This window comes from Camelina sativa, chromosome 1 (assembly GCF_030686135.1).
Source record: "Camelina sativa cultivar CO46 ecotype springtype chromosome 1, ASM3068613v1".
Lineage (NCBI taxonomy): Eukaryota > Viridiplantae > Streptophyta > Magnoliopsida > Brassicales > Brassicaceae > Camelina > Camelina sativa.
Window position 1 is genome coordinate 7,529,190 of NC_141880.1, and position 18,768 is coordinate 7,547,957.

The 18,768-nt window shown below is 33.7% G+C and overlaps 4 protein-coding genes across 9 annotated transcripts; all 4 read left to right on the forward strand.

Annotated features, from left to right (window-relative positions):
- The first annotated feature begins 689 nt into the window (after positions 1–689).
- LOC104782945 (putative GPI-anchored protein At4g28100) lies at positions 690–2,856 on the forward strand. Its single transcript, XM_010508011.3, has 2 exons — positions 690–1,608; positions 2,312–2,856. The coding sequence occupies exons 1-2, from the start codon at positions 943–945 to the stop codon at positions 2,654–2,656; spliced, it is 1,011 nt and encodes a 336-aa protein (XP_010506313.2). The 5' UTR covers positions 690–942; the 3' UTR covers positions 2,657–2,856.
- Positions 2,857–4,470: 1,614 nt separating this feature from the next.
- On the forward strand, positions 4,471–7,655 carry LOC104782966 (actin-interacting protein 1-2). 2 transcript variants are annotated; one of them, XM_010508039.3, is made up of 6 exons: positions 4,471–5,022; positions 5,240–5,401; positions 5,492–5,678; positions 6,015–6,440; positions 6,637–7,044; positions 7,132–7,655. In XM_010508039.3, the coding sequence occupies exons 1-6, from the start codon at positions 4,634–4,636 to the stop codon at positions 7,387–7,389; spliced, it is 1,830 nt and encodes a 609-aa protein (XP_010506341.1). In that variant the 5' UTR covers positions 4,471–4,633; the 3' UTR covers positions 7,390–7,655. The 2 variants fall into 2 exon arrangements, with proteins under 2 accessions (XP_010506341.1, XP_087309456.1); XM_087453330.1 differs by lacking the exons at positions 4,471–5,022; positions 5,240–5,401 and having other exon boundaries at positions 5,539–5,678; positions 5,946–6,440.
- A 16-nt stretch (positions 7,656–7,671) lies between these two features.
- LOC104782953 (beta-glucosidase 43-like) lies at positions 7,672–10,607 on the forward strand. Of its 5 annotated transcripts, none has more exons than XR_015559226.1 (12): positions 7,673–8,057; positions 8,155–8,213; positions 8,310–8,385; positions 8,494–8,565; positions 8,724–8,745; positions 8,833–9,085; positions 9,187–9,309; positions 9,389–9,609; positions 9,728–9,759; positions 9,844–9,946; positions 10,046–10,226; positions 10,321–10,607. XR_015559226.1 is itself a non-coding variant. In XM_087453338.1 (12 exons), exons 1-12 carry the CDS (start codon positions 7,823–7,825, stop codon positions 10,415–10,417), a joined length of 1,533 nt encoding a protein of 510 aa, XP_087309464.1. In that variant the 5' UTR covers positions 7,673–7,822; the 3' UTR covers positions 10,418–10,607. The 5 variants fall into 5 exon arrangements, 3 of the variants coding, with proteins under 3 accessions (XP_087309464.1, XP_087309461.1, XP_087309463.1); XM_087453338.1 differs by having other exon boundaries at positions 8,658–8,745; positions 9,187–9,302; XM_087453335.1 differs by having other exon boundaries at positions 7,674–8,057; positions 9,187–9,302.
- A 5,075-nt stretch (positions 10,608–15,682) lies between these two features.
- LOC104782979 (beta-glucosidase 44) lies at positions 15,683–18,581 on the forward strand. Its single transcript, XM_010508057.3, has 12 exons — positions 15,683–16,083; positions 16,168–16,226; positions 16,347–16,422; positions 16,518–16,589; positions 16,670–16,757; positions 16,856–17,108; positions 17,197–17,312; positions 17,413–17,633; positions 17,754–17,785; positions 17,872–17,974; positions 18,071–18,251; positions 18,336–18,581. Exons 1-12 carry the CDS (start codon positions 15,840–15,842, stop codon positions 18,430–18,432), a joined length of 1,542 nt encoding a protein of 513 aa, XP_010506359.2. The 5' UTR covers positions 15,683–15,839; the 3' UTR covers positions 18,433–18,581.
- Positions 18,582–18,768: the final 187 nt, after the last annotated feature.

Below are 18,768 nucleotides of genomic sequence, written 5' to 3' on the forward strand. Positions count from 1 at the left end.
TCACTACTACTACTACTAGAAGACCATTTCGCGTGCCTGACGGTACCTTTTTAACATGGAGCTCGACATAATTCTCTTTTTCCTTTTTACTATCCAACTTTAGTAGTAGTATTTCCTGGCTTGGGTGCGATTTCTTCTTTTCTTTTATTTTATTTTCCATGGAAGTAAGAGTAAAGTCTTTCATTTATAGTATACACATCAAAAGTTTAATAGAAACATAACAAAACTAAATTTGCGACTTTTGTTTTACCGTTTGCATGGTTCTTTTGTTTTTCACAATGTTTAATTTGCGAACAAAAAGCCAAACGAAAAACTTTTATATGCTTTACGAGACAAACCCATCCTACTTTTTATATAGTTTATTAGTTTATTTATTCGTAAAATCGCATTATGCTAATTTGATCGATTAAACAGATTACATAGTGAGATCTAAGTATACACATATGTGTGGTTTTTACATTGGGTTTAAAAAAAAATACAAAGCAAAAGTAGTGGAGTATCGTAAGTATAATACTAAACTAAACGAGTCCTTCCAAGTCTTTATGTATTGGAATTATAAAACAAAAACAAGTAAACCTGTCGATCAGTCGCACTCTGTGGTTTTCAAGTTTCAATGCGAAGAATAATCGTCCCGTGATTCAACTAATTTCAGGTTACTAATACTAATTGCCACCATGGATTAGTAGATTACCGTAGTTTCTATTATAATCATAAGAAAAATACACAATGAAAAATATTAACGAATCATAATAAGAAAATGTTTTTGTTTACACTGAAAAATATTAACGAACCAATTTTTTTTTTCCTTGTAAATAAGTAGTAGACTGTAGTAGTAGGAACCCCATTTGTGATATTTTATTACACATCTCTTCGCTCACACTCTCTTTGTCTCTCTCTCTCTCTCTCTTTTGCTAGTCTACTCTTGTCTCCATCGTTCCGGCGATGTTACAACACGCGCCTTCTCCCATTCACCTCATCATCGTCTTCTTCTCCTTCTTCACCATTCTGTCACCCGTTTCACCAAACCCAGACACCGTCACAGTCCAGCCATTCCGGGTCAAATTATCCCCACCTGCAACCATACCCGCTTTCCCGGAGCAATCCGATTTCTCAGGCTGCCCTCTCGATTTACCTGAAGACCTCTTCCACGGAATCAAATCAGCCTGCTCCGGCAAAAAGCTCCACAAAGGACGATGCTGCCCTGTTCTAGGCGCGTGGCTCTACTCTGCTTACTCAACCACTGCTCTGAGCCGCTCCATTTCCGCCGCCGCCAGAAACGCATCATCCTCCCCGATGACGCAAGAAGACATGCCTTTGCTTCCCGATGACTCGGAGACTTGCGTCGACGGATTGGGGAAATCTCTGAGGCAGAGAGGGATTGAGCTCACCAGACCGAACGAGACGTGCGACGTCGTTTACTGCTACTGCGGAATCAGATTGCATCCGTTGAGCTGTTCCGAAGCTTTTAGAGTGAACGAAGAAGGGAGACTCGGCGGAGACGAGAGGGTTACTAGATTAGAGACTGACTGTTTGAGTGGAAGCCACAACAATGCTGATAGATTCTCTCCTCTGCTTGGCTGTAACAAGTGCTTGAACAGTCTCTATAAGGTAAAGTCTCTAACTTTCCTATTAGAAGCTGTCACTGTGGAGTTCAAATGGGAACTAGCTAGGTTGTCTAACATAGTGAAATGTGTGTGTAGTAGATAAATTTAGTAACTTTAGATAATCTATTGATACCCTTTATTGTTCTTTGGTGTTTTAGCATCTTGTTTTGGTTTAGATTTACTGATAGATTAGACAGTGTTTTGGATGAGTAATGAGGAATTGATCGACTGGTTCACTATGTTATGTGAGGTGAGGTCTAATCCAAAAGTAATCACTTTTCTTGATGCGTTGATGATCTTTAGTGTTTAAACACGTTAGGGTTTACTATATGAGTGAGTGAGTGAGTGAGTGAGGATGAAGATTTGGAATTATGTAATCTAGGATTCTTTCTGATCTGGCCATCATCCATGGCGAATTGTAATTTGGGAAAAGTTTTGTTCTTTAGCTTTTTGTTCTTTTTCTATCTGACAGTCTGACACACACACACACACATAGGCGCTTACAAAAGCCGTGATCTTCACGCGTTACTTTGTCTTTGATTTTATTCTTCTACATCTTAATCACCAACCTACCATGACTAAAAATAAAGCTTAGCCACTAGCTTCCACGGTTCCACCTTTCTACTTTCTAAATCCTCAATGATTACTTTAGTCAACAGTAACAAAACCTAAACAAACTAAACACGCTTCTGGGTTTTGTTTTGCAGCTAAACCCGAAGAAAACTTCAGGTACAAGAAACCCATCGAAGGAAGATCGAAACAGAACAGCAAAAATGCACAACAAAGACTGCGTCCTCATGGGTCTCACTTGGCTTCTTGCTAAGAACCGTACAGCTTACTTCCCCACTGTCACTTCCGTCCTCCGAGCCGTCATGCTCAACCAAGGTGGGGAACCACGGTCGTGTGCTATCGGCAGCGACGGCATGCCCTTAGCCGTCGACTCTTCCGAATTCTCTAGTGGCTCGGCAACTTCACTTCAGTATCCGCACTGCTTGGTCCACTTCTTTCTTTACAGCGTCATCATCACATTAGTCTTACTAAGGTCGTGGTGACGTGGTATTGTATTTTGATTGTGATGTGGCCACGTGGCATTACGTGATTGGTTCAGTGAAGTGAAATTCAGATAGAAAAAGAGATGGGGCTTGGTTCTGTTCTGTCTTTGTAAATTAGTCTTTTTTGTTGTCGTTGTTGTAGCCATGTTCTTCTAAACATTTTATTACATCAAAAAATTGGTCAATTAAAATTTGGAAAACAACAATTCACAAATTGCAAAATTTTCAACAATAATTTTGCGACCATATCAAACTGTATGAACGCAATCAATCGGAATTATATCAACCTTTTTTTTTTGAAGAGAATAATAATAGAGAAAGGGCATGTGAGTAATGGGGACGAGGTGGTGTGGCTGGTTTGAGAGAGACAGAGAGACTTGTGACAGCTTTGTTCTTTTGTTTCCTTATCTTCTCTCTAACCATTCAAGGAAGCTCTCTATAAACAATAATACACATTCATCTGTGTATTATAATGCGACCAAGAGATGTAAAGCCCCACGACTGACAACTAAATTTTCTCATACATTCCAATAAAAATTTCAATCAATAATCGAATGCTTCCATGAGAATTTTTTTTTATCACAAAGATATTTCACAACAAGTTGTGTCGCTGTACATCTAATGCTCCAATCAACTGCTAGCGATTCATTGACTTGACAATATTGCAAATATAGCTACTCTGGGCTTTATTCACCGGCCCATGGGCCGCACATTTACCTCTTTAGAAAATATAACACCCAAACCCAATTAGTCTAACTCTAATCTATAAAATTCCAACATTACCATTGTTAATCCACTCCACCAATAAACTATTCATTTGTAAGGAAAAACATAACCATTATTATAGCATATGATTATTTTGTGTATAATAAACAATTGTGATTAGCAACAACATCAAGACTAAATACAAACTACTGTAGGTGTTAGAAGACTACACTTCGCATTTTTTCTTCTTTTGTATATTAATTAATTTAATCAGTTTGTGCCAGAGAAGTGAATGTTGTAACAATGATTATTATTCACACTAGGATTTAATCCGTAGTACACCACGGAACAATATTTTTTATTTTAAAATTTTAAAATTTATATTGTATTTGTTTGTTATTTTATTAGTTTTAAAAATATAAAATTTTACAGGTATTTGATATAAGTATTCAAAGTAAAGATTTTTGTAGTGTTTTCAAGGTTTTAACCCGTGTGATATATGTATATTCTAGTAATACATTTATCTCTTGGTACACATCTAAAAGTGTCACCAATCCCACCAGTCCCACTCTTATTTAACTCGCAATACACCGCAGGACAATATTTGGTTATTTAACCCTTAATACACTACACTGCGGATTAAATTTGTTACTCAAATGATGTTGTGTCATTAAAACGGAATAGGTCCTACAGTCACCAAACATCTATTAAAATGGATTTTGAGATTTTTATGAGATTAATTATTTAATGCATAGAGTTGTTTTAAGAACAAACTGAATGTATATATATTTTCAAACTTTGTATAGCAATAAACGTTTAAAATTAGGTTGGTTTAAATAGATCCATTAATTGACTTTCTATAAATGTTATTTTAGGAAAATCAGTAGGGGTTAATAGATGTTGTGAAAATATTTATGGCAATGAACGTATTAAATTAGGTCGTTTTAAATAGTTTCATTAATTGAATTTCTAAGAAATATTATTTTAGAAAATTGATAGGGATTAATATTGTAAATAAAACAAAGTAATTAAGAAAAACTAAAAGGCCATAACATATAACATTTGTGTATTTCAAAAATGTTAATATATATAATCTTTTTAATTTAGTTAATTAAAAAAGCCTAAACAAAACAGCTAATGTGAACGTCAAACAAAACTCAAAAAGACTCAAAACCGTCCTTCCCTTTTCTTCGTCTGCGTGGTCTCTTCTTCTCTCGTAAAACCCAAAAAAATTTCACTCAAAACGATCTCTGCAAAGTCTATCGATTTTTGATGGAGCTTTCCGAAACCTACGCTTGCGTCCCATCAACGGAGAGAGGTCGAGGGATCCTGATCTCCGGTGACTCGAAGTCCGATACAATCCTCTACACTAATGGTCGATCCGTCGTGATGCTCGACCTCAACAACCCTTTAAAGGTATCTATCTATGGGGAACACGCTTACCCAGCTACTGTTGCGAGATACTCACCTAACGGAGAGTGGATCGCGTCGGGTGATGTGTCGGGGACTGTTAGAATCTGGGGTGCTTACAATGATCATGTGTTGAAGAAAGAGTTTAAGGTTTTGGCTGGTCGGATCGATGATCTTCAGTGGTCGGCTGATGGGTTGAGGATCGTTGCTTCTGGTGATGGCAAAGGGAAATCTCTTGTTCGTGCTTTCATGTGAGCATTTTTTTTTTTTTTTTTTGTTTGTTTTGGTTCTTTGAGAAAAATTTGATCTTTAAATTTGCTTAGCTCTCAATTGAAGTGAAATGTGTTGACTTTGATTTGATCGGACTAAAGGGTTTTGCATTGAATTTGTTGAATCGGGATTGAATCACATTGAACTGATCATTTGACTCATTTGATGCCTAACGAACATGTTCACATTTTGTATTAGATGGGATTCAGGATCAAATGTGGGAGAGTTTGATGGACATTCTAGGAGAGTTCTTAGTTGTGCTATCAAGCCAACTAGACCGTTCCGTATTGTTACTTGTGGGGAAGATTTCCTGGTGAATTTCTATGAAGGTCCTCCTTTCAAGTTCAAGCTCTCAAGCAGGTCAGATTATTCAATTTTTAGTATCTGTTCAGTTCCTTGCTTGTGTGATTCCGAATTGTTTACGAGTTTTGTTGTTGTGTTGGTCAACAGAGAGCATTCCAACTTTGTCAACTGTGTGAGGTTTGCACCAGATGGAAGTAAGTTTATTACTGTAAGTTCAGATAAAAAAGGGATCATATATGATGGAAAGACTTGTGAGAAACTTGGAGAGCTCTCACCTGACGATGGGCATAAAGGTAGCATCTATGCAGTTAGCTGGAGTCCTGATGGTAAACAGGTACTAAGTTCATTCTGATTGTTTTACCGTGTTCTCGAATTCTTTTCTGATTCCGTCATATTAGACTCAAACTACATTATGCTTGTACAGGGTTTTTAGACTAGCATATGAAATATATTGCTCTGACCCTCTGTAGTATGTATGTACATGAGCTACATTTGTGGTCTAGAATTTTAAGTGTATATATGAAGATTCAATGAGTTGCTCTATATATGGTTGGTGCTACATTTGTACTTACATGTTGTATATGTTTGAATCATCTACCAGGTCCTCACTGTTTCTGCAGACAAGTCACGTTTGTACTTACAAGTTGTATATGTTTGAATCATCTACCAGGTCCTCACTGTTTCTGCAGACAAGTCAGCCAAAGTATGGGATATGTCAGAAAGCGGTAGCGGAACATTGAACACAACATTGAATTGTCCTGGATCATCAGGTGGAGTGGACGATATGCTTGTTGGGTGTCTGTGGCAGAACGATCATATTGTCACTGTTTCTCTAGGTGGCACAATCAGCATATTCTCAGCAAGCGATCTTGATAAATCCCCCTTTCAATTTTCGGGGCACATGAAGAACGTCTCTTCTTTAGCTGTCCTCAAAGGAAACACTGACTACATCCTATCTGGTAGTTATGATGGTCTGATATGTAAATGGGTGCTAGGCCGTGGTTTCAGCGGTAAATTGCAGCGGACACAGAACACTCAAATAAAGTGCTTTGCTGCTCATGAAGAAGAGATTGTGACCTCCGGATATGACAATATGGTAAATTGGTTCTCACTTTTATTTTTTTCGCATGTAGGACTTGTCACCTTAATTTTTGTGTTGATCTGACTTTTTTTTAGGGGAATGTCGAATGAATTTAAGGACGTAACAAGTGTTAATGATATTAATTATTACAAGCATAACTATTATTGAAGCAACTAATTCACATTCTTTCACTATGTGATTCTTAATTCAGATATCCAGGATTTCCTATAAAGACGATCAATGCACAAACGAAGAGTCTATAGACATTGGAAACCAACCAAAAGATCTAAGCCTTGCACCACTCTCACCGGATCTACTTCTGGTGACCTTTGAGTCAGGAGTTGTGTTTCTCCGTGATGGGAAAGTAGTGTCAACCATCAACCTTGGGTTCACTGTCACTGCTTTGGCAGTAACACCTGATGGAACTGAAGCCATCGTCGGTGGCCAAGACGGTAGACTCCATCTGTATTCTGTTAATGGCGACTCCCTCACCGAGGAAGCAGTTCTCGAGAAACACAGAGGCGCCATCAGCGTCATACGTTACTCTCCGGATCTCTCTATGTTTGCATCAGCTGATTTGAACAGAGAAGCTGTTGTGTGGGACAGAGTCTCCAGAGAGGTAAATTAAGATTGTTCATAACCTTTTCCCCCCCATGAATCTGGAACACAAACTTTGATCTTATATCGGTCCCTAATTTTAAAACAGATGAAGCTCAAGAACATGTTGTACCATAGCGCACGCATAAACTGCTTAGCTTGGTCTCCAAACAGCAGTATGGTCGCTACAGGATCCTTGGACACCTGTGTGATTGTGTATGAAGTGGACAAACCAGCTTCGTCAAGGATGACCATAAAAGGAGCTCACTTAGGTGGAGTGTATGGTCTGGGTTTTGCTGATGATTCCCATGTAGTGAGTTCTGGTGAAGATGCTTGTATCCGCGTCTGGAGCTTAACTCCGCAATAAGAAGACTTTTGAGGTAAAAATTATGCCCTAAAAGATATCTTGTCACTTTGGAAAAGCTTCAACTACTTTTGAAGACTTTTGGATCTCCTCCGTTTGGTTGTGGCTGTGTTGATGACTTGTGTGTGAGTGTCTTTTTGTCTACGCATCTCTGTTTTGGTCTGAAATTGTGATCTTTGGTCTGTTTTTATTTTCATATTATCAGAAGATTACTGATAGAGAGAATGGGACTTGAGAGATTGATTACTATATAATACAGTATTTGATTACTTTCGTCTTACCATTAAACAGAGGAGAATTTGCGATTAATTTATCTGATTAATTAATTAAATCTTAATTACAAAAAATAATACTAATAGATAATCTAAAGGAAGACCCACATTGAATCATTGATCCTCCTCTTTCACCATAATCCACGCACATTCTCTGTACCATCATGATAGTGGCCTCTCACATGTTTCTTTTTCTCTTCCTCCTCCTCTCCGCTTCCCGCTCCGGCGAATCTTCGCCGTCCGGAGACGGCGTACCAATGGACACGGGCGATCTTAACAGAGAGAGTTTTCCGGGAGGATTCTTGTTCGGAACTGCCACGTCAGCTTATCAGGTGGAAGGAGAGACCCACCAAGACGGTCGTGGGCCAAGCATTTGGGATGCCTTCGTCAAGATTCCTGGTTAATTTCCATCATCAATCTAATTACAAATTCACAAAACTGATTAACTTACTAACCATTGCGATTTCTTTTTATGCTATTGTATAAAAAAAAACAGGTAAGATAGCTAACAATGCAACGGCTGAGTTAACAGTGGACCAATATCACCGTTACAAGGTACTACGAAACTACTAATCATGCATTAAAATATTCTTATCGAGTCATAATGCATATGTATGGTGTTCAATGTTCATGTTAATCATCACATTTCAGGAAGATGTAGATTTGATGCAGAACCTCAACTTCGATGCCTACAGATTTTCTATTTCATGGTCCAGAATTTTCCCTGGTATATTACTCTATACTACTGTAATAGTATATAAAAATAATTACATTGCTTATATTTTAGATCTAAGATTGGTTTCTATATATATAACTTCAAGCTTATGGAAAACAGAGGGAACCGGCAAAATCAACTGGAATGGAGTTGCTTATTACAACAGATTGATCGATTACTTGATCCTAAAAGGTATAATTAGTCATTTCCTTATATATTTGTATACATTTGATTTGACATTTTTTTTTTTAAATATATAATTATGAACATAATCCAATTGCTATGTATAAAACCGTATGCGAATCTGTACCACTACGATCTTCCTCTGGCTTTGGAACAAAAATATCAAGGCCTGCTTAGTAAACAAGTAGTGTAAGCACCAAGCTTTGAACTTAACTTCTTTTCTTTTGTTTCTTGCTGCAAAATCTTTTGATATAGTATAGTGAGGCAATTTTACAGGGAAGATTTTGCGGATTACGCAGAGTTTTGTTTCAAGACATTTGGAGATAGAGTGAAGAATTGGATGACGTTTAACGAGCCGCGTGTTGTAGCTGCTCTAGGTTATGATAACGGCATTTTTGCTCCGGGTCGATGCTCTAAAGCATTTGGAAACTGCACTGATGGTAACTCCGCGACCGAGCCATACATCGTTGCCCATCACCTTATCTTGGCACACTCAGCAGCCGTCCAGAGATACCGCCAAATTTATCAGGTGTGTAAGTAAACTTATAGGCTCTTTCAAATTGTTTTTACTTTGTATGATATCAAACACCTAAATGGTTACTAAAGATCGAACCAATACATTTTTTTCAGGAGAAACAAAAGGGAAGGATTGGGATACTACTGGATTTTGTTTGGTTCGAGCCGCTTACGAGTAGTGAAGTAGACAATGACGTTGCTCAAAGAGCAAGAGACTTTCATGTCGGATGGTAAAAGGTTCATATTTTTAGAAATCTAAAAAACTCATACATTACCTTTAAGAGTTTTGTTGAGCTTATAAATGTATGTTTTGAAGGTTTATTCACCCAATAGTGTATGGAAAGTACCCAAATACGATGCAAAACATCGTAAAGGAGAGGCTTCCGAAATTCACCGAGGAAGAGGTGAAAATGGTGAAAGGTTCCATAGATTTCGTTGGAATAAACCAATACACGACTTATTTCATGTCCGATCCTAAAATATCCACACCACCCAAGGCTTTGGGTTATCAACAAGATTGGAACGTCGCTTTTAACTGTAAGTTCTGTGTTCGTATGTACATTTATCCGTTATGATTGATCTCCCACTGTCAATGTGTGCATCATATTATATAAATCAAGTGCATACTGAGAGTTCTTCTTCTATACACATGCAGTTGCAAAGAATGGGACACCAATTGGTCCAAGGGTGAGATATATATCATTCTTTTGTTTATTGTTAACTCTCTTTAGTTACTAGTATTTGATTATGAATTGATCTAATTTTATTTAGGCACATTCGGAATGGTTATACAATGTTCCGTGGGGAATGTACAAGGCATTGATGTACATTAAGGAACATTATGGTAACCCAACTATGATTCTCTCAGAAAATGGTATTCTAACAACAGAGTCTCGAGTTTAATATGTTTTCTCGTTATATTTCTAATTTTATATAAGTGTTGAGTATTAAAATTTGAGCACGATCTTCATAGGAATGGATGATCCGGGCAACATCACTCTAGCGCAAGGACTAAATGATACAACGAGAATAAATTATTATAGAGACTACTCAGCGCAGCTTAAAAAGGCAGTAGACGAGGGAGCCAATGTAACTGGATATTTCGCATGGTCATTGCTTGATAATTTCGAATGGTTATCAGGATATACCTCAAGGTTTTGAATTAACTAAGGAATCTGTATTATTGGTATATGATTCTTTCTGATAAATTGTTATAGTATGTTCTAATGACTTCTCTCCTGCGCGTAGGTTTGGAATTGTGTACGTGGATTACAAGGACTTGAAGAGATACCCCAAGATATCTGCGTTATGGTTCAAACAACTACTGAAACGGGATCAAAACTGAGCTCAATGTGTCTATGAATAGATTATGATTGAGTTACAAGTGAATGTTATATAAAGCCTTAAAGGAACTATAGGGTCGTGTTTATCTCCCTTTTGAGCTTTGATGGATTGTGAGGTGACTATGCATGCGACTGCGTAACTTGTGAACTCTCTGATCTTTGCTAACAAAAAAAAAGAAAACTTGAGAACTCTCCCTTTAACTTTTCAAAATATTCAAAAGCAGCAACAGTATATATTAAAAAAAAAAAAAGTCTTCTAGTATATATACCACGTAACTTCAGTAATGTGTGTGGGCATATAATACACTTGAGTTTTTTACAGTGTCTGCATGAATTTTTCTTTCTTATAACGTTTTATGTTTGTTTTTGAAACCTGATATTATATCTAGATAAGGGCCGATGTGTCGGTTTAAAAATTGTTGAAGAAAGTAAATCCTAAACTTTTAAAAAAAATTTGAAAATATATAAAGAAATTTTATTTCTTAAAGTAAATATATAAATAATATAAGTTAGAGAATATTTGTATTTACCTTCATATATTTATTTATATTTATATATTTTTAATACATTATAACAATTATTTCAATAATCTAAAACCTAATTATATCCCACTAAATTTTTTGCCAAATACTCATCATTACAAACTTAATTATTGTCAAATTTCAAAAGCGTTTCACAACTTATTCACAAAATATTTGACATGCAACAAATTCATCAAAGCAACATCTAATAAGTAACCACATATAATTTTACTCTATGTTTTACTATTAAAAATATATTCTTATACCCAAAATTATTTTTATTGTTAAAGTATGATCTTTATCACCACCTATAAAATGTCTTCTAAGCAAATTAAACAAATTTTATGTTACTTTACTTTCATTTTGGCATAATTATAGTTCTAATAATTACTAAAATTGTTTTGTGACATAATTTCTTTAACCATGAAATTTTTTTTACTCCAAATATATTTTGAATGAACAATTGGTGAAAATTATCTACTCGATTACAATGATTTTAAGACATGCTTAGTGAATTACTTTTATGTTTATCCATGTCAAAATCTTATTGGGAAAACACATATAATAGAAGTAACGTACAATGGAAATATATTAGTTTTGTTAATTTTTTTTTTTATTTTTTTTAGATATAAACATGTAAATTTTATTTAGATTTGATGTTATTTTCTTAATTAGCTGTTTTGAAAAATAATAATTTTTTGACACGTGTAATTATCTTATCAATGTACTTAACATGTTAATGACTAATTTGAATACCCAACTTTATATAATAAGAATTTTAATATAATAAAAATATTAGTTCAGACTTCAATCTAAGCTTTTTTCCTAAGGCTACCATTTGGTTCTTCACGATCTTCGTTTTCTTCGCATGTGCCTTCACAAATCTTGTTGTAGTACTCAGTGTCCAAAATTGTTTAACCATAGAGACATAAATTTTTTTATTTCTTTTGTGCAAACAAAGAAATAAAAATTAATGTTTTAGGTTATATAGTATAATTATACGACCAAATATGGATGACACATAATATATTTATTTTTCCATGTAGTGGTTGAGAATCTTTGTAACAATGAAACTTTGATATAGATGCACATAGTATATATACAGTAGAACCTCTATAAATTAATACTCGGTAAATTAATAATCTCTATAAATTAATAAAATTTTCCGGTCCCAATATGGGACTAGTGTAAATTTTGGACATAATTCGATAATATAATAAGATAATAATTTTTTTGAAAATCCTTTGTAAATATATGGTCCCATCAATAATATAAATTAATAATTATATAAAATTATCTAAAGATATGTAATATATACACATCAACTTTTATTAGAGTTCATTTTTCATATTTTTACTATATAAAAATCTTTGAGTGTTATATTCAAAACATGATAATTGTTATTTTCGTTGTAGTTGATTTTATAAAAATATTAGTTGTAACGATTAAATATTATTCTTTTAATTATTTTTACCAAATTAGGAAAGTCTCTCAATAAATTAATAATTATTAATTTATCGAGAAATTAAAACCTCTATAAATTAATTGATTTTCGTGGTCTCAACATTATTAATTTATAGAGGTTTTACTATATCTTAATTGTTTTCTTTTTAATATAATAAGATTACTATTATCTTATGCTTTCTTTTACTAAGCTTGAGAACTGTGATTTTTAATCGTTAAAATTGACACGTGTCACGATCTGATGAGTTACTAACTTTGATATTTAATCGTTAAAATTGACACGTGTCACGATCTGGTGAGTTTTTGACTTTGATCTCTAATCATTTAAATTAACACATATCACGATATAGTAAATTAGTAACTTTAAGAACTAAAGTTTATATAATAAAATAAGTATCACCTTTACCATAAAATAGGTTGATGTTAAATCTATAAGGTAACTTAGAATATACTTACCAAGCTCGTATATGTATAAATGACACCTGTATCAGAAAATGTTGCATGTAAATGACAAAAAGGAATCATGATAAACTGTCGCGTTGCGATATTATAATAAGATGCTATACTACAAAGCTTTGCTACAGTCGAAGTCACTCAACTCTCAATAGTCAATAATGGATGTAATCATATTCCTATACCATAGCACGATTCAGATCATATGTTTCTTACTTTCTTAGACCAACAAAAAAATCTTAGTCGTTTTCCGTATCGTGTATCACATCAATGGATATTAATTATAGGAAAAAAATGGCTAGCTAGATAAAGTATAAATGAATACATGGTCACACATACCAACTATATTATTGTATACCCAACTACACGAAGTATATATATTACATTTTCACATGCATAAACTATATGATGTCATGTGTTCAACACTATAGACATACAATCTGGTACACTGATTGATTAATTCTGGTAAAAACTGATGTTGACTCCAGCATTGACTAAATTTTTTTTCTAAAATTAAAAATTAAAAATAAGAAATTATTATATTAAATCATATATAGTTTTTATTAATTAAAAATATTCTATTTAATATCTAAATATTTTTTATATATTTCCTAAATATATCTTAAATGTAAAATAGAGAACCCAAACCTTAAAAAAAATTCTAAAAATTAATTTAACATATTGTAATTGTGTAAAAAAGGGTAAAAATGAAAATGTTCATATGTTAAAAATAAATATTCTGAACTTTTTTTTGTTGTTGTTTATATGTTAATTCAATATCTAAAGATATATTGAATCTATTTCCTAAATATATCCTAAATGTAATGTAGAGAACCCAAACCTTAAAAAAAATTTCTAAAAATTAATTTAACATATTGTAATTATGTAAAAGAGGGTAAAAATGAAAATGTTCATATGTTAAAAGTAAATATTGTTAATTTTTTGTTGTTTATATGTTATTTTGAGTATATAAATTTTAAAGTAAAGAGTGTATAATTTTTTTTATAACATTTACCATGCAAAATTTAGAGTAAAGAGTCATATACTCAATATTTTGCATATTATTTTCTAATGAAAGTAGTTGAATTTGATTTTATTTATTTTGTAGTAATTAAATAATCTGATTATGAGAGATTTATATATATATATATCTTGAAAATAATTATAAATTGTTTTTATATCTTCAAAATCATTATAAATGATTTTATATCTTAAAGACTATGATAAATGATTTTTTTTATCTTGAAAATAATTATAAATGATTTTTATTTAACTATTTACTTTAGCTTGAAAAATAAAAAGTAACTAATTATAAGAATGAATATATTAGAGATATATAAAAAATATTTAGATATTGAATAGAAAATTTCTTTTAATCATGAAAACTCATAAATAATTTACTATAATAATTTTTTTTTTTAATTTAGATTTTTTTTAAGTGTTGGTCAACGCCGGAGTCAACATCGGTCTTCGCCGGAATCAACATCGGTCTTCGCCGGAGTCAATTAACCGATTTACTGAATTATATGTCTATGATGTTGACCGCATATAGTTCATACATGTGGTCATGTAATATATATACTTTGTGTAGTTGAGTATACAATAGTATATTTGGCATGTGTGACTATTTATTCACCAATATTTCGTGTGTCGGCTACGGCTACAAATTATTTTCTTGATTTCTTCTTTGTTTTTATTCACTCACCGTTTGTTGCTCTTCCGATCGGGAGTTATAGGAGGAAGAAAAAAAGAAAAAATTACGTAGTCACGTGAAGATGGGGGGGACAAGTCTAAGAAAATGGGGCATGCATGGTCCTGTCTCGAGGTCCACGAGGACTGAACTTAATGGATTGTGATTTGACCAGTTTGGCCTTGTTATCTTCTGTGCTTTCACGTTTTTTTCCCTTTGGCGCTTTACGATCCGCGTGCTGACTTTTCTCAATTTGTGGACCGGAACACGATAATTCTCTTCCGAGCATTCTTGTCTTTTTCCTTCTCCACTTCTCGTACGTATAATAATACTACTTACTAGTATGTTATTATCAGAAAAGTTATAAAAAAGGGACATATACCGATTTGGTTAAATTTGTTAATTAGATAATCAACATTGTAACTGGATTTTACTATTATATAGTTTGGACTCTGGAGGAAAGAAGACAAAGTAATTTCTGTAACCCTTGTAGTATATTTCAAAACGATTCAAGAAAAAATCCAAAATAAATATCATCGGTACGGTTTTGAAAATGATCCACATTTCATCGCAGCACCAGAAAATAAGAAGTATCTGCGTTTGTTATATATAACATACATACGTACTTAAAAACATGTTAAAGTTTGTATTTTTATGATGTACAGAAAACATGTTAAAAGTTAAAATTTAAATAGTTACAGTATTTGGCGAAATCAGTTAATCATTTATAAATTGTAACTTTTTCTCTCTAATATATCCCGGAAATTTAGGCCTTCAAACATGAAAAGTTTTGCTCTAGTCAAGTTCATAAAGGTTCATACATTTAAAAAGTTTGATGATAAAACAATGCATAAATCAACATAAAATTATATGTTGCATGAAACAAATTCATCTAATAGTGGCAGTAAATCCCGAATGGACCAACATCCATAAATTCAAATTTATAATTTGATAACAAATCTTTTTTTTTTTTTTGGGCAACAAATCTATTTTTGTAACGAAAATCATATAGAAATAATATCTCTACGTAGTAACAAATCTCATTTTTATTTCACTGACTAGACATTAAGATAATTATTAAAATGATTTAGAAACTATTGTTAAATCGATTTATATTCTTATCTGAATGGTGACTCACTAGTCCCAGTCATTTGAATTTTTAAATCCTTTAACAAAAAAAAAAAAAAAAAAGTCATTTGAATTTTATCTTATCACATCATGAACAAATGCTTAATTAAAAAAGCCTATAAATATCCTTAAGACACCCAAACCAAACAGTCAAAAAACTCACTCACCATGAGACACCTTATCTCACATCCATGGCCTCTCTTCCTCATTCTCCTCCTCCTCTCTTCTCTCACCTCCGGCGAATCCTCTCCGTCCATACAAAACATCAAATTGGACACCGGAGGTCTCAGTAGACAGAGTTTTCCAAAAGGATTCTTGTTCGGAACCGCCACCTCAGCTTATCAGGTCGAAGGCGAGACTCATCAAGATGGTCGTGGCCCAAGCATCTGGGACGCCTTCGTCAAGATTCCTGGTAATTTACACTTTGAACTGTTAATCATGAAAGGTTTCTTGATTAATCATATTTTCTCAACACTATTAAAAATTATCAAAACAGGGACTATCGCCAAGAATGCCACGGGTGAGATAACAGTGGACCAGTATCACCGTTACAAGGTACTATACTAAACTACTAATCCTAAAGATTCATACATATATATACTCTTTATTGAGTCGTAATTTCGATAGTGTTACATTCTGATTTAATTAAATGTGTTCATGATAATCACATTTTAGGAAGATGTGGATTTGATGAAGAAACTTAACTTCGATGCCTACAGATTTTCAATTTCATGGTCCAGAATATTCCCTGGTAATATTATTATTTATGTAAAAAATCATATACTGTATATGGTTTATATTTTTTTTGACTAAGATGGTATAGTGACTTCAAGCTTATGAATGTAGAGGGGAGCGGTAAAGTCAACTGGAAAGGAGTTGCTTACTACAATAGATTGATCGATTACTTGGTTCAAAAAGGTATCAAAATCATCATAACGTTTCTTATAAAATTTGATTGTAACAGAAAGTATAACAAATCTAATGTAACGCTTAATTAGGGATCACACCTTATGCAAATTTGTACCACTACGATCTTCCATTGGCTTTGGAAAAGAAGTATAAAGGCTTGCTTGGTAGACAAGTAGTGTAAGCACCAACATTCATATCAACATATATACATATTCTCGATGGTCTCATTTACAAATCCCACAAAAGTTACAAACTTGATGATGCAAATCTTGCAGGAATGATTTTGCGGATTACGCTGAGTTTTGTTTCAAGACATTTGGAGATAGAGTGAAGAACTGGATGACATTTAACGAGCCGCGTGTTGTAGCTGCTCTAGGTTATGATAACGGCATTTTTGCTCCGGGTAGATGCTCTAAAGCATTTGGAAATTGCACTGAAGGAAACTCAGCGACCGAGCCATACATTGTCTCTCATCACCTTATCTTGGCCCACGCAGCAGCAGTCCAAAGATACCGCAAATATTACCAAGTAAACAAATAACTTCTAATATGTTTTCTTGATGTGAGGTGATGTGATGAAATAAACCTAGCTATATGACTCTTTTGGTATGAACTAGGCTAAACAAAAGGGAAGAATTGGGATACTTTTAGATTTCGTTTGGTACGAACCGCTTACTAGAAGTAAAGCAGATAATTATGCAGCTCAAAGAGCAAGAGACTTCCATATTGGATGGTAAAATGTTCTAACTATTATTTTTTTACATATAAAAAACTCATATTTTACCATCAAATTTTGGTGAGCTTATAGGAATATCTTTTGTTTTCGGGTAAAGGTTTATTCACCCAATAGTATATGGTGAGTATCCAAAGACAATGCAGAACATTGTGAAAGAGAGGCTTCCAAAATTCACAGCGGAAGAAGTGAAAATGGTGAAAGGTTCCATAGATTACGTGGGAATAAACCAATACACGACTTATTACATGTCCGAACCACATCCCACCACCAAACCTAAGGATTTGGGTTATCAACAAGATTGGAACGTACAGTTTGGCTGTAAGTTACTGGAGCATTCACTACGAATATATAGATTTTGGACTTTGTTTACAATCTATAGATTTTGATCGTGACAGTGAGTATTATATATGATTTTGACAATTTTGATCACTTATGCAGTTGCTAAGTTGGGGAAGCCAATTGGTCCAAGGGTGAGATATACATGTTTTTTTCTTTTCTTTTGGCTAATCAATTATACAAGCGTCTCAAATTATGAATTAAACGATTTATTTTATAGGCTCACTCGACATGGTTATACAACGTACCATGGGGAATGTACAAGGCCTTGATGTATATGAAGGAACGCTACGGCAACCCAACTATGATTCTCTCTGAGAACGGTATCAAAGTTCTTTTCGTTTTGTTATTTTTCCAAGAGATTAATTAATAGAGATGTTGAGAGTTTTTTTATAACTGGTACGTTGAACATGTTTTAGGTATGGATGATCCGGGAAACGTGACTCTAGCTCAAGGACTACATGACACAACGAGAATCAAGTATTATAGAGATTACTTAACCAACCTTAAGAAGGCTACGGATGATGGAGCCAATGTGGTTGGATATTTTGCGTGGTCTTTGCTTGATAATTTCGAATGGTTATCAGGATATACTTCAAGGTAATTAAGCTAATCAAAAATCTGTACCAATATATGATGTTTAGAATTAAAAGGTTATAATATTTGTTTTCATTTATTATATAGGTTTGGGATCGTCTATGTTGATTACAAAACCTTGAAGAGGTACCCCAAGATGTCTGCTCAATGGTTTAGAAAACTTCTGAAACGAAACAACAAATGATCTCATGTGTCCATGGATGGTTTTAGATTTCAAGGGATGGGTAGATCGATGAATAAAAAACAGTGACTTTGTTTATTTTGAATTGTACTTTCGACTCTTATTATCTTCAACTTTTCAACGGCAATAAAAAGAGTTTAAGTTGAACGTAACCCATTTGGAGGACATTACAAATTTCTAAAGTTGCTGCATAGAGTTCTATTTCTAAACTTTTTCAAAATTGTTCAAAAAAGAAAAACCAAGAGTTCTTATTCAAATTGACGGGATTACCCTTGATATTAAACTAAATGGACACCAACGCGAGAACAACTTAAAGGACATAGACGTCATTTTAAAACA

Bases quoted from the DNA above. Each gene is read 5' to 3' on its own strand.
- LOC104782945 (XM_010508011.3), top strand. From the start codon at position 943: ATGTTACAACACGCGCCTTCTCCCATTCACCTCATCATCGTCTTCTTC. The intron at 1,609-2,311 runs GTAAAGTCTCTA...TTTGTTTTGCAG, and splicing joins GCTTGAACAGTCTCTATAAG to CTAAACCCGAAGAAAACTTC.
- LOC104782953 (XM_087453338.1), top strand. From the start codon at position 7,823: ATGATAGTGGCCTCTCACATGTTTCTTTTTCTCTTCCTCCTCCTCTCC. The intron at 8,058-8,154 runs GTTAATTTCCAT...AAAAAAAAACAG, and splicing joins TGCCTTCGTCAAGATTCCTG to GTAAGATAGCTAACAATGCA. The intron at 8,566-8,657 runs GTATAATTAGTC...TCCAATTGCTAT, and splicing joins CGATTACTTGATCCTAAAAG to GTATAAAACCGTATGCGAAT.
- LOC104782966 (XM_010508039.3), top strand. From the start codon at position 4,634: ATGGAGCTTTCCGAAACCTACGCTTGCGTCCCATCAACGGAGAGAGGT. The intron at 5,402-5,491 runs GTCAGATTATTC...GTTGGTCAACAG, and splicing joins AAGTTCAAGCTCTCAAGCAG to AGAGCATTCCAACTTTGTCA. The intron at 5,679-6,014 runs GTACTAAGTTCA...ATCATCTACCAG, and splicing joins GGAGTCCTGATGGTAAACAG to GTCCTCACTGTTTCTGCAGA.
- LOC104782979 (XM_010508057.3), top strand. From the start codon at position 15,840: ATGAGACACCTTATCTCACATCCATGGCCTCTCTTCCTCATTCTCCTC. The intron at 16,227-16,346 runs GTACTATACTAA...ATCACATTTTAG, and splicing joins ACCAGTATCACCGTTACAAG to GAAGATGTGGATTTGATGAA. The intron at 16,758-16,855 runs GTAAGCACCAAC...CAAATCTTGCAG, and splicing joins TTGCTTGGTAGACAAGTAGT to GAATGATTTTGCGGATTACG.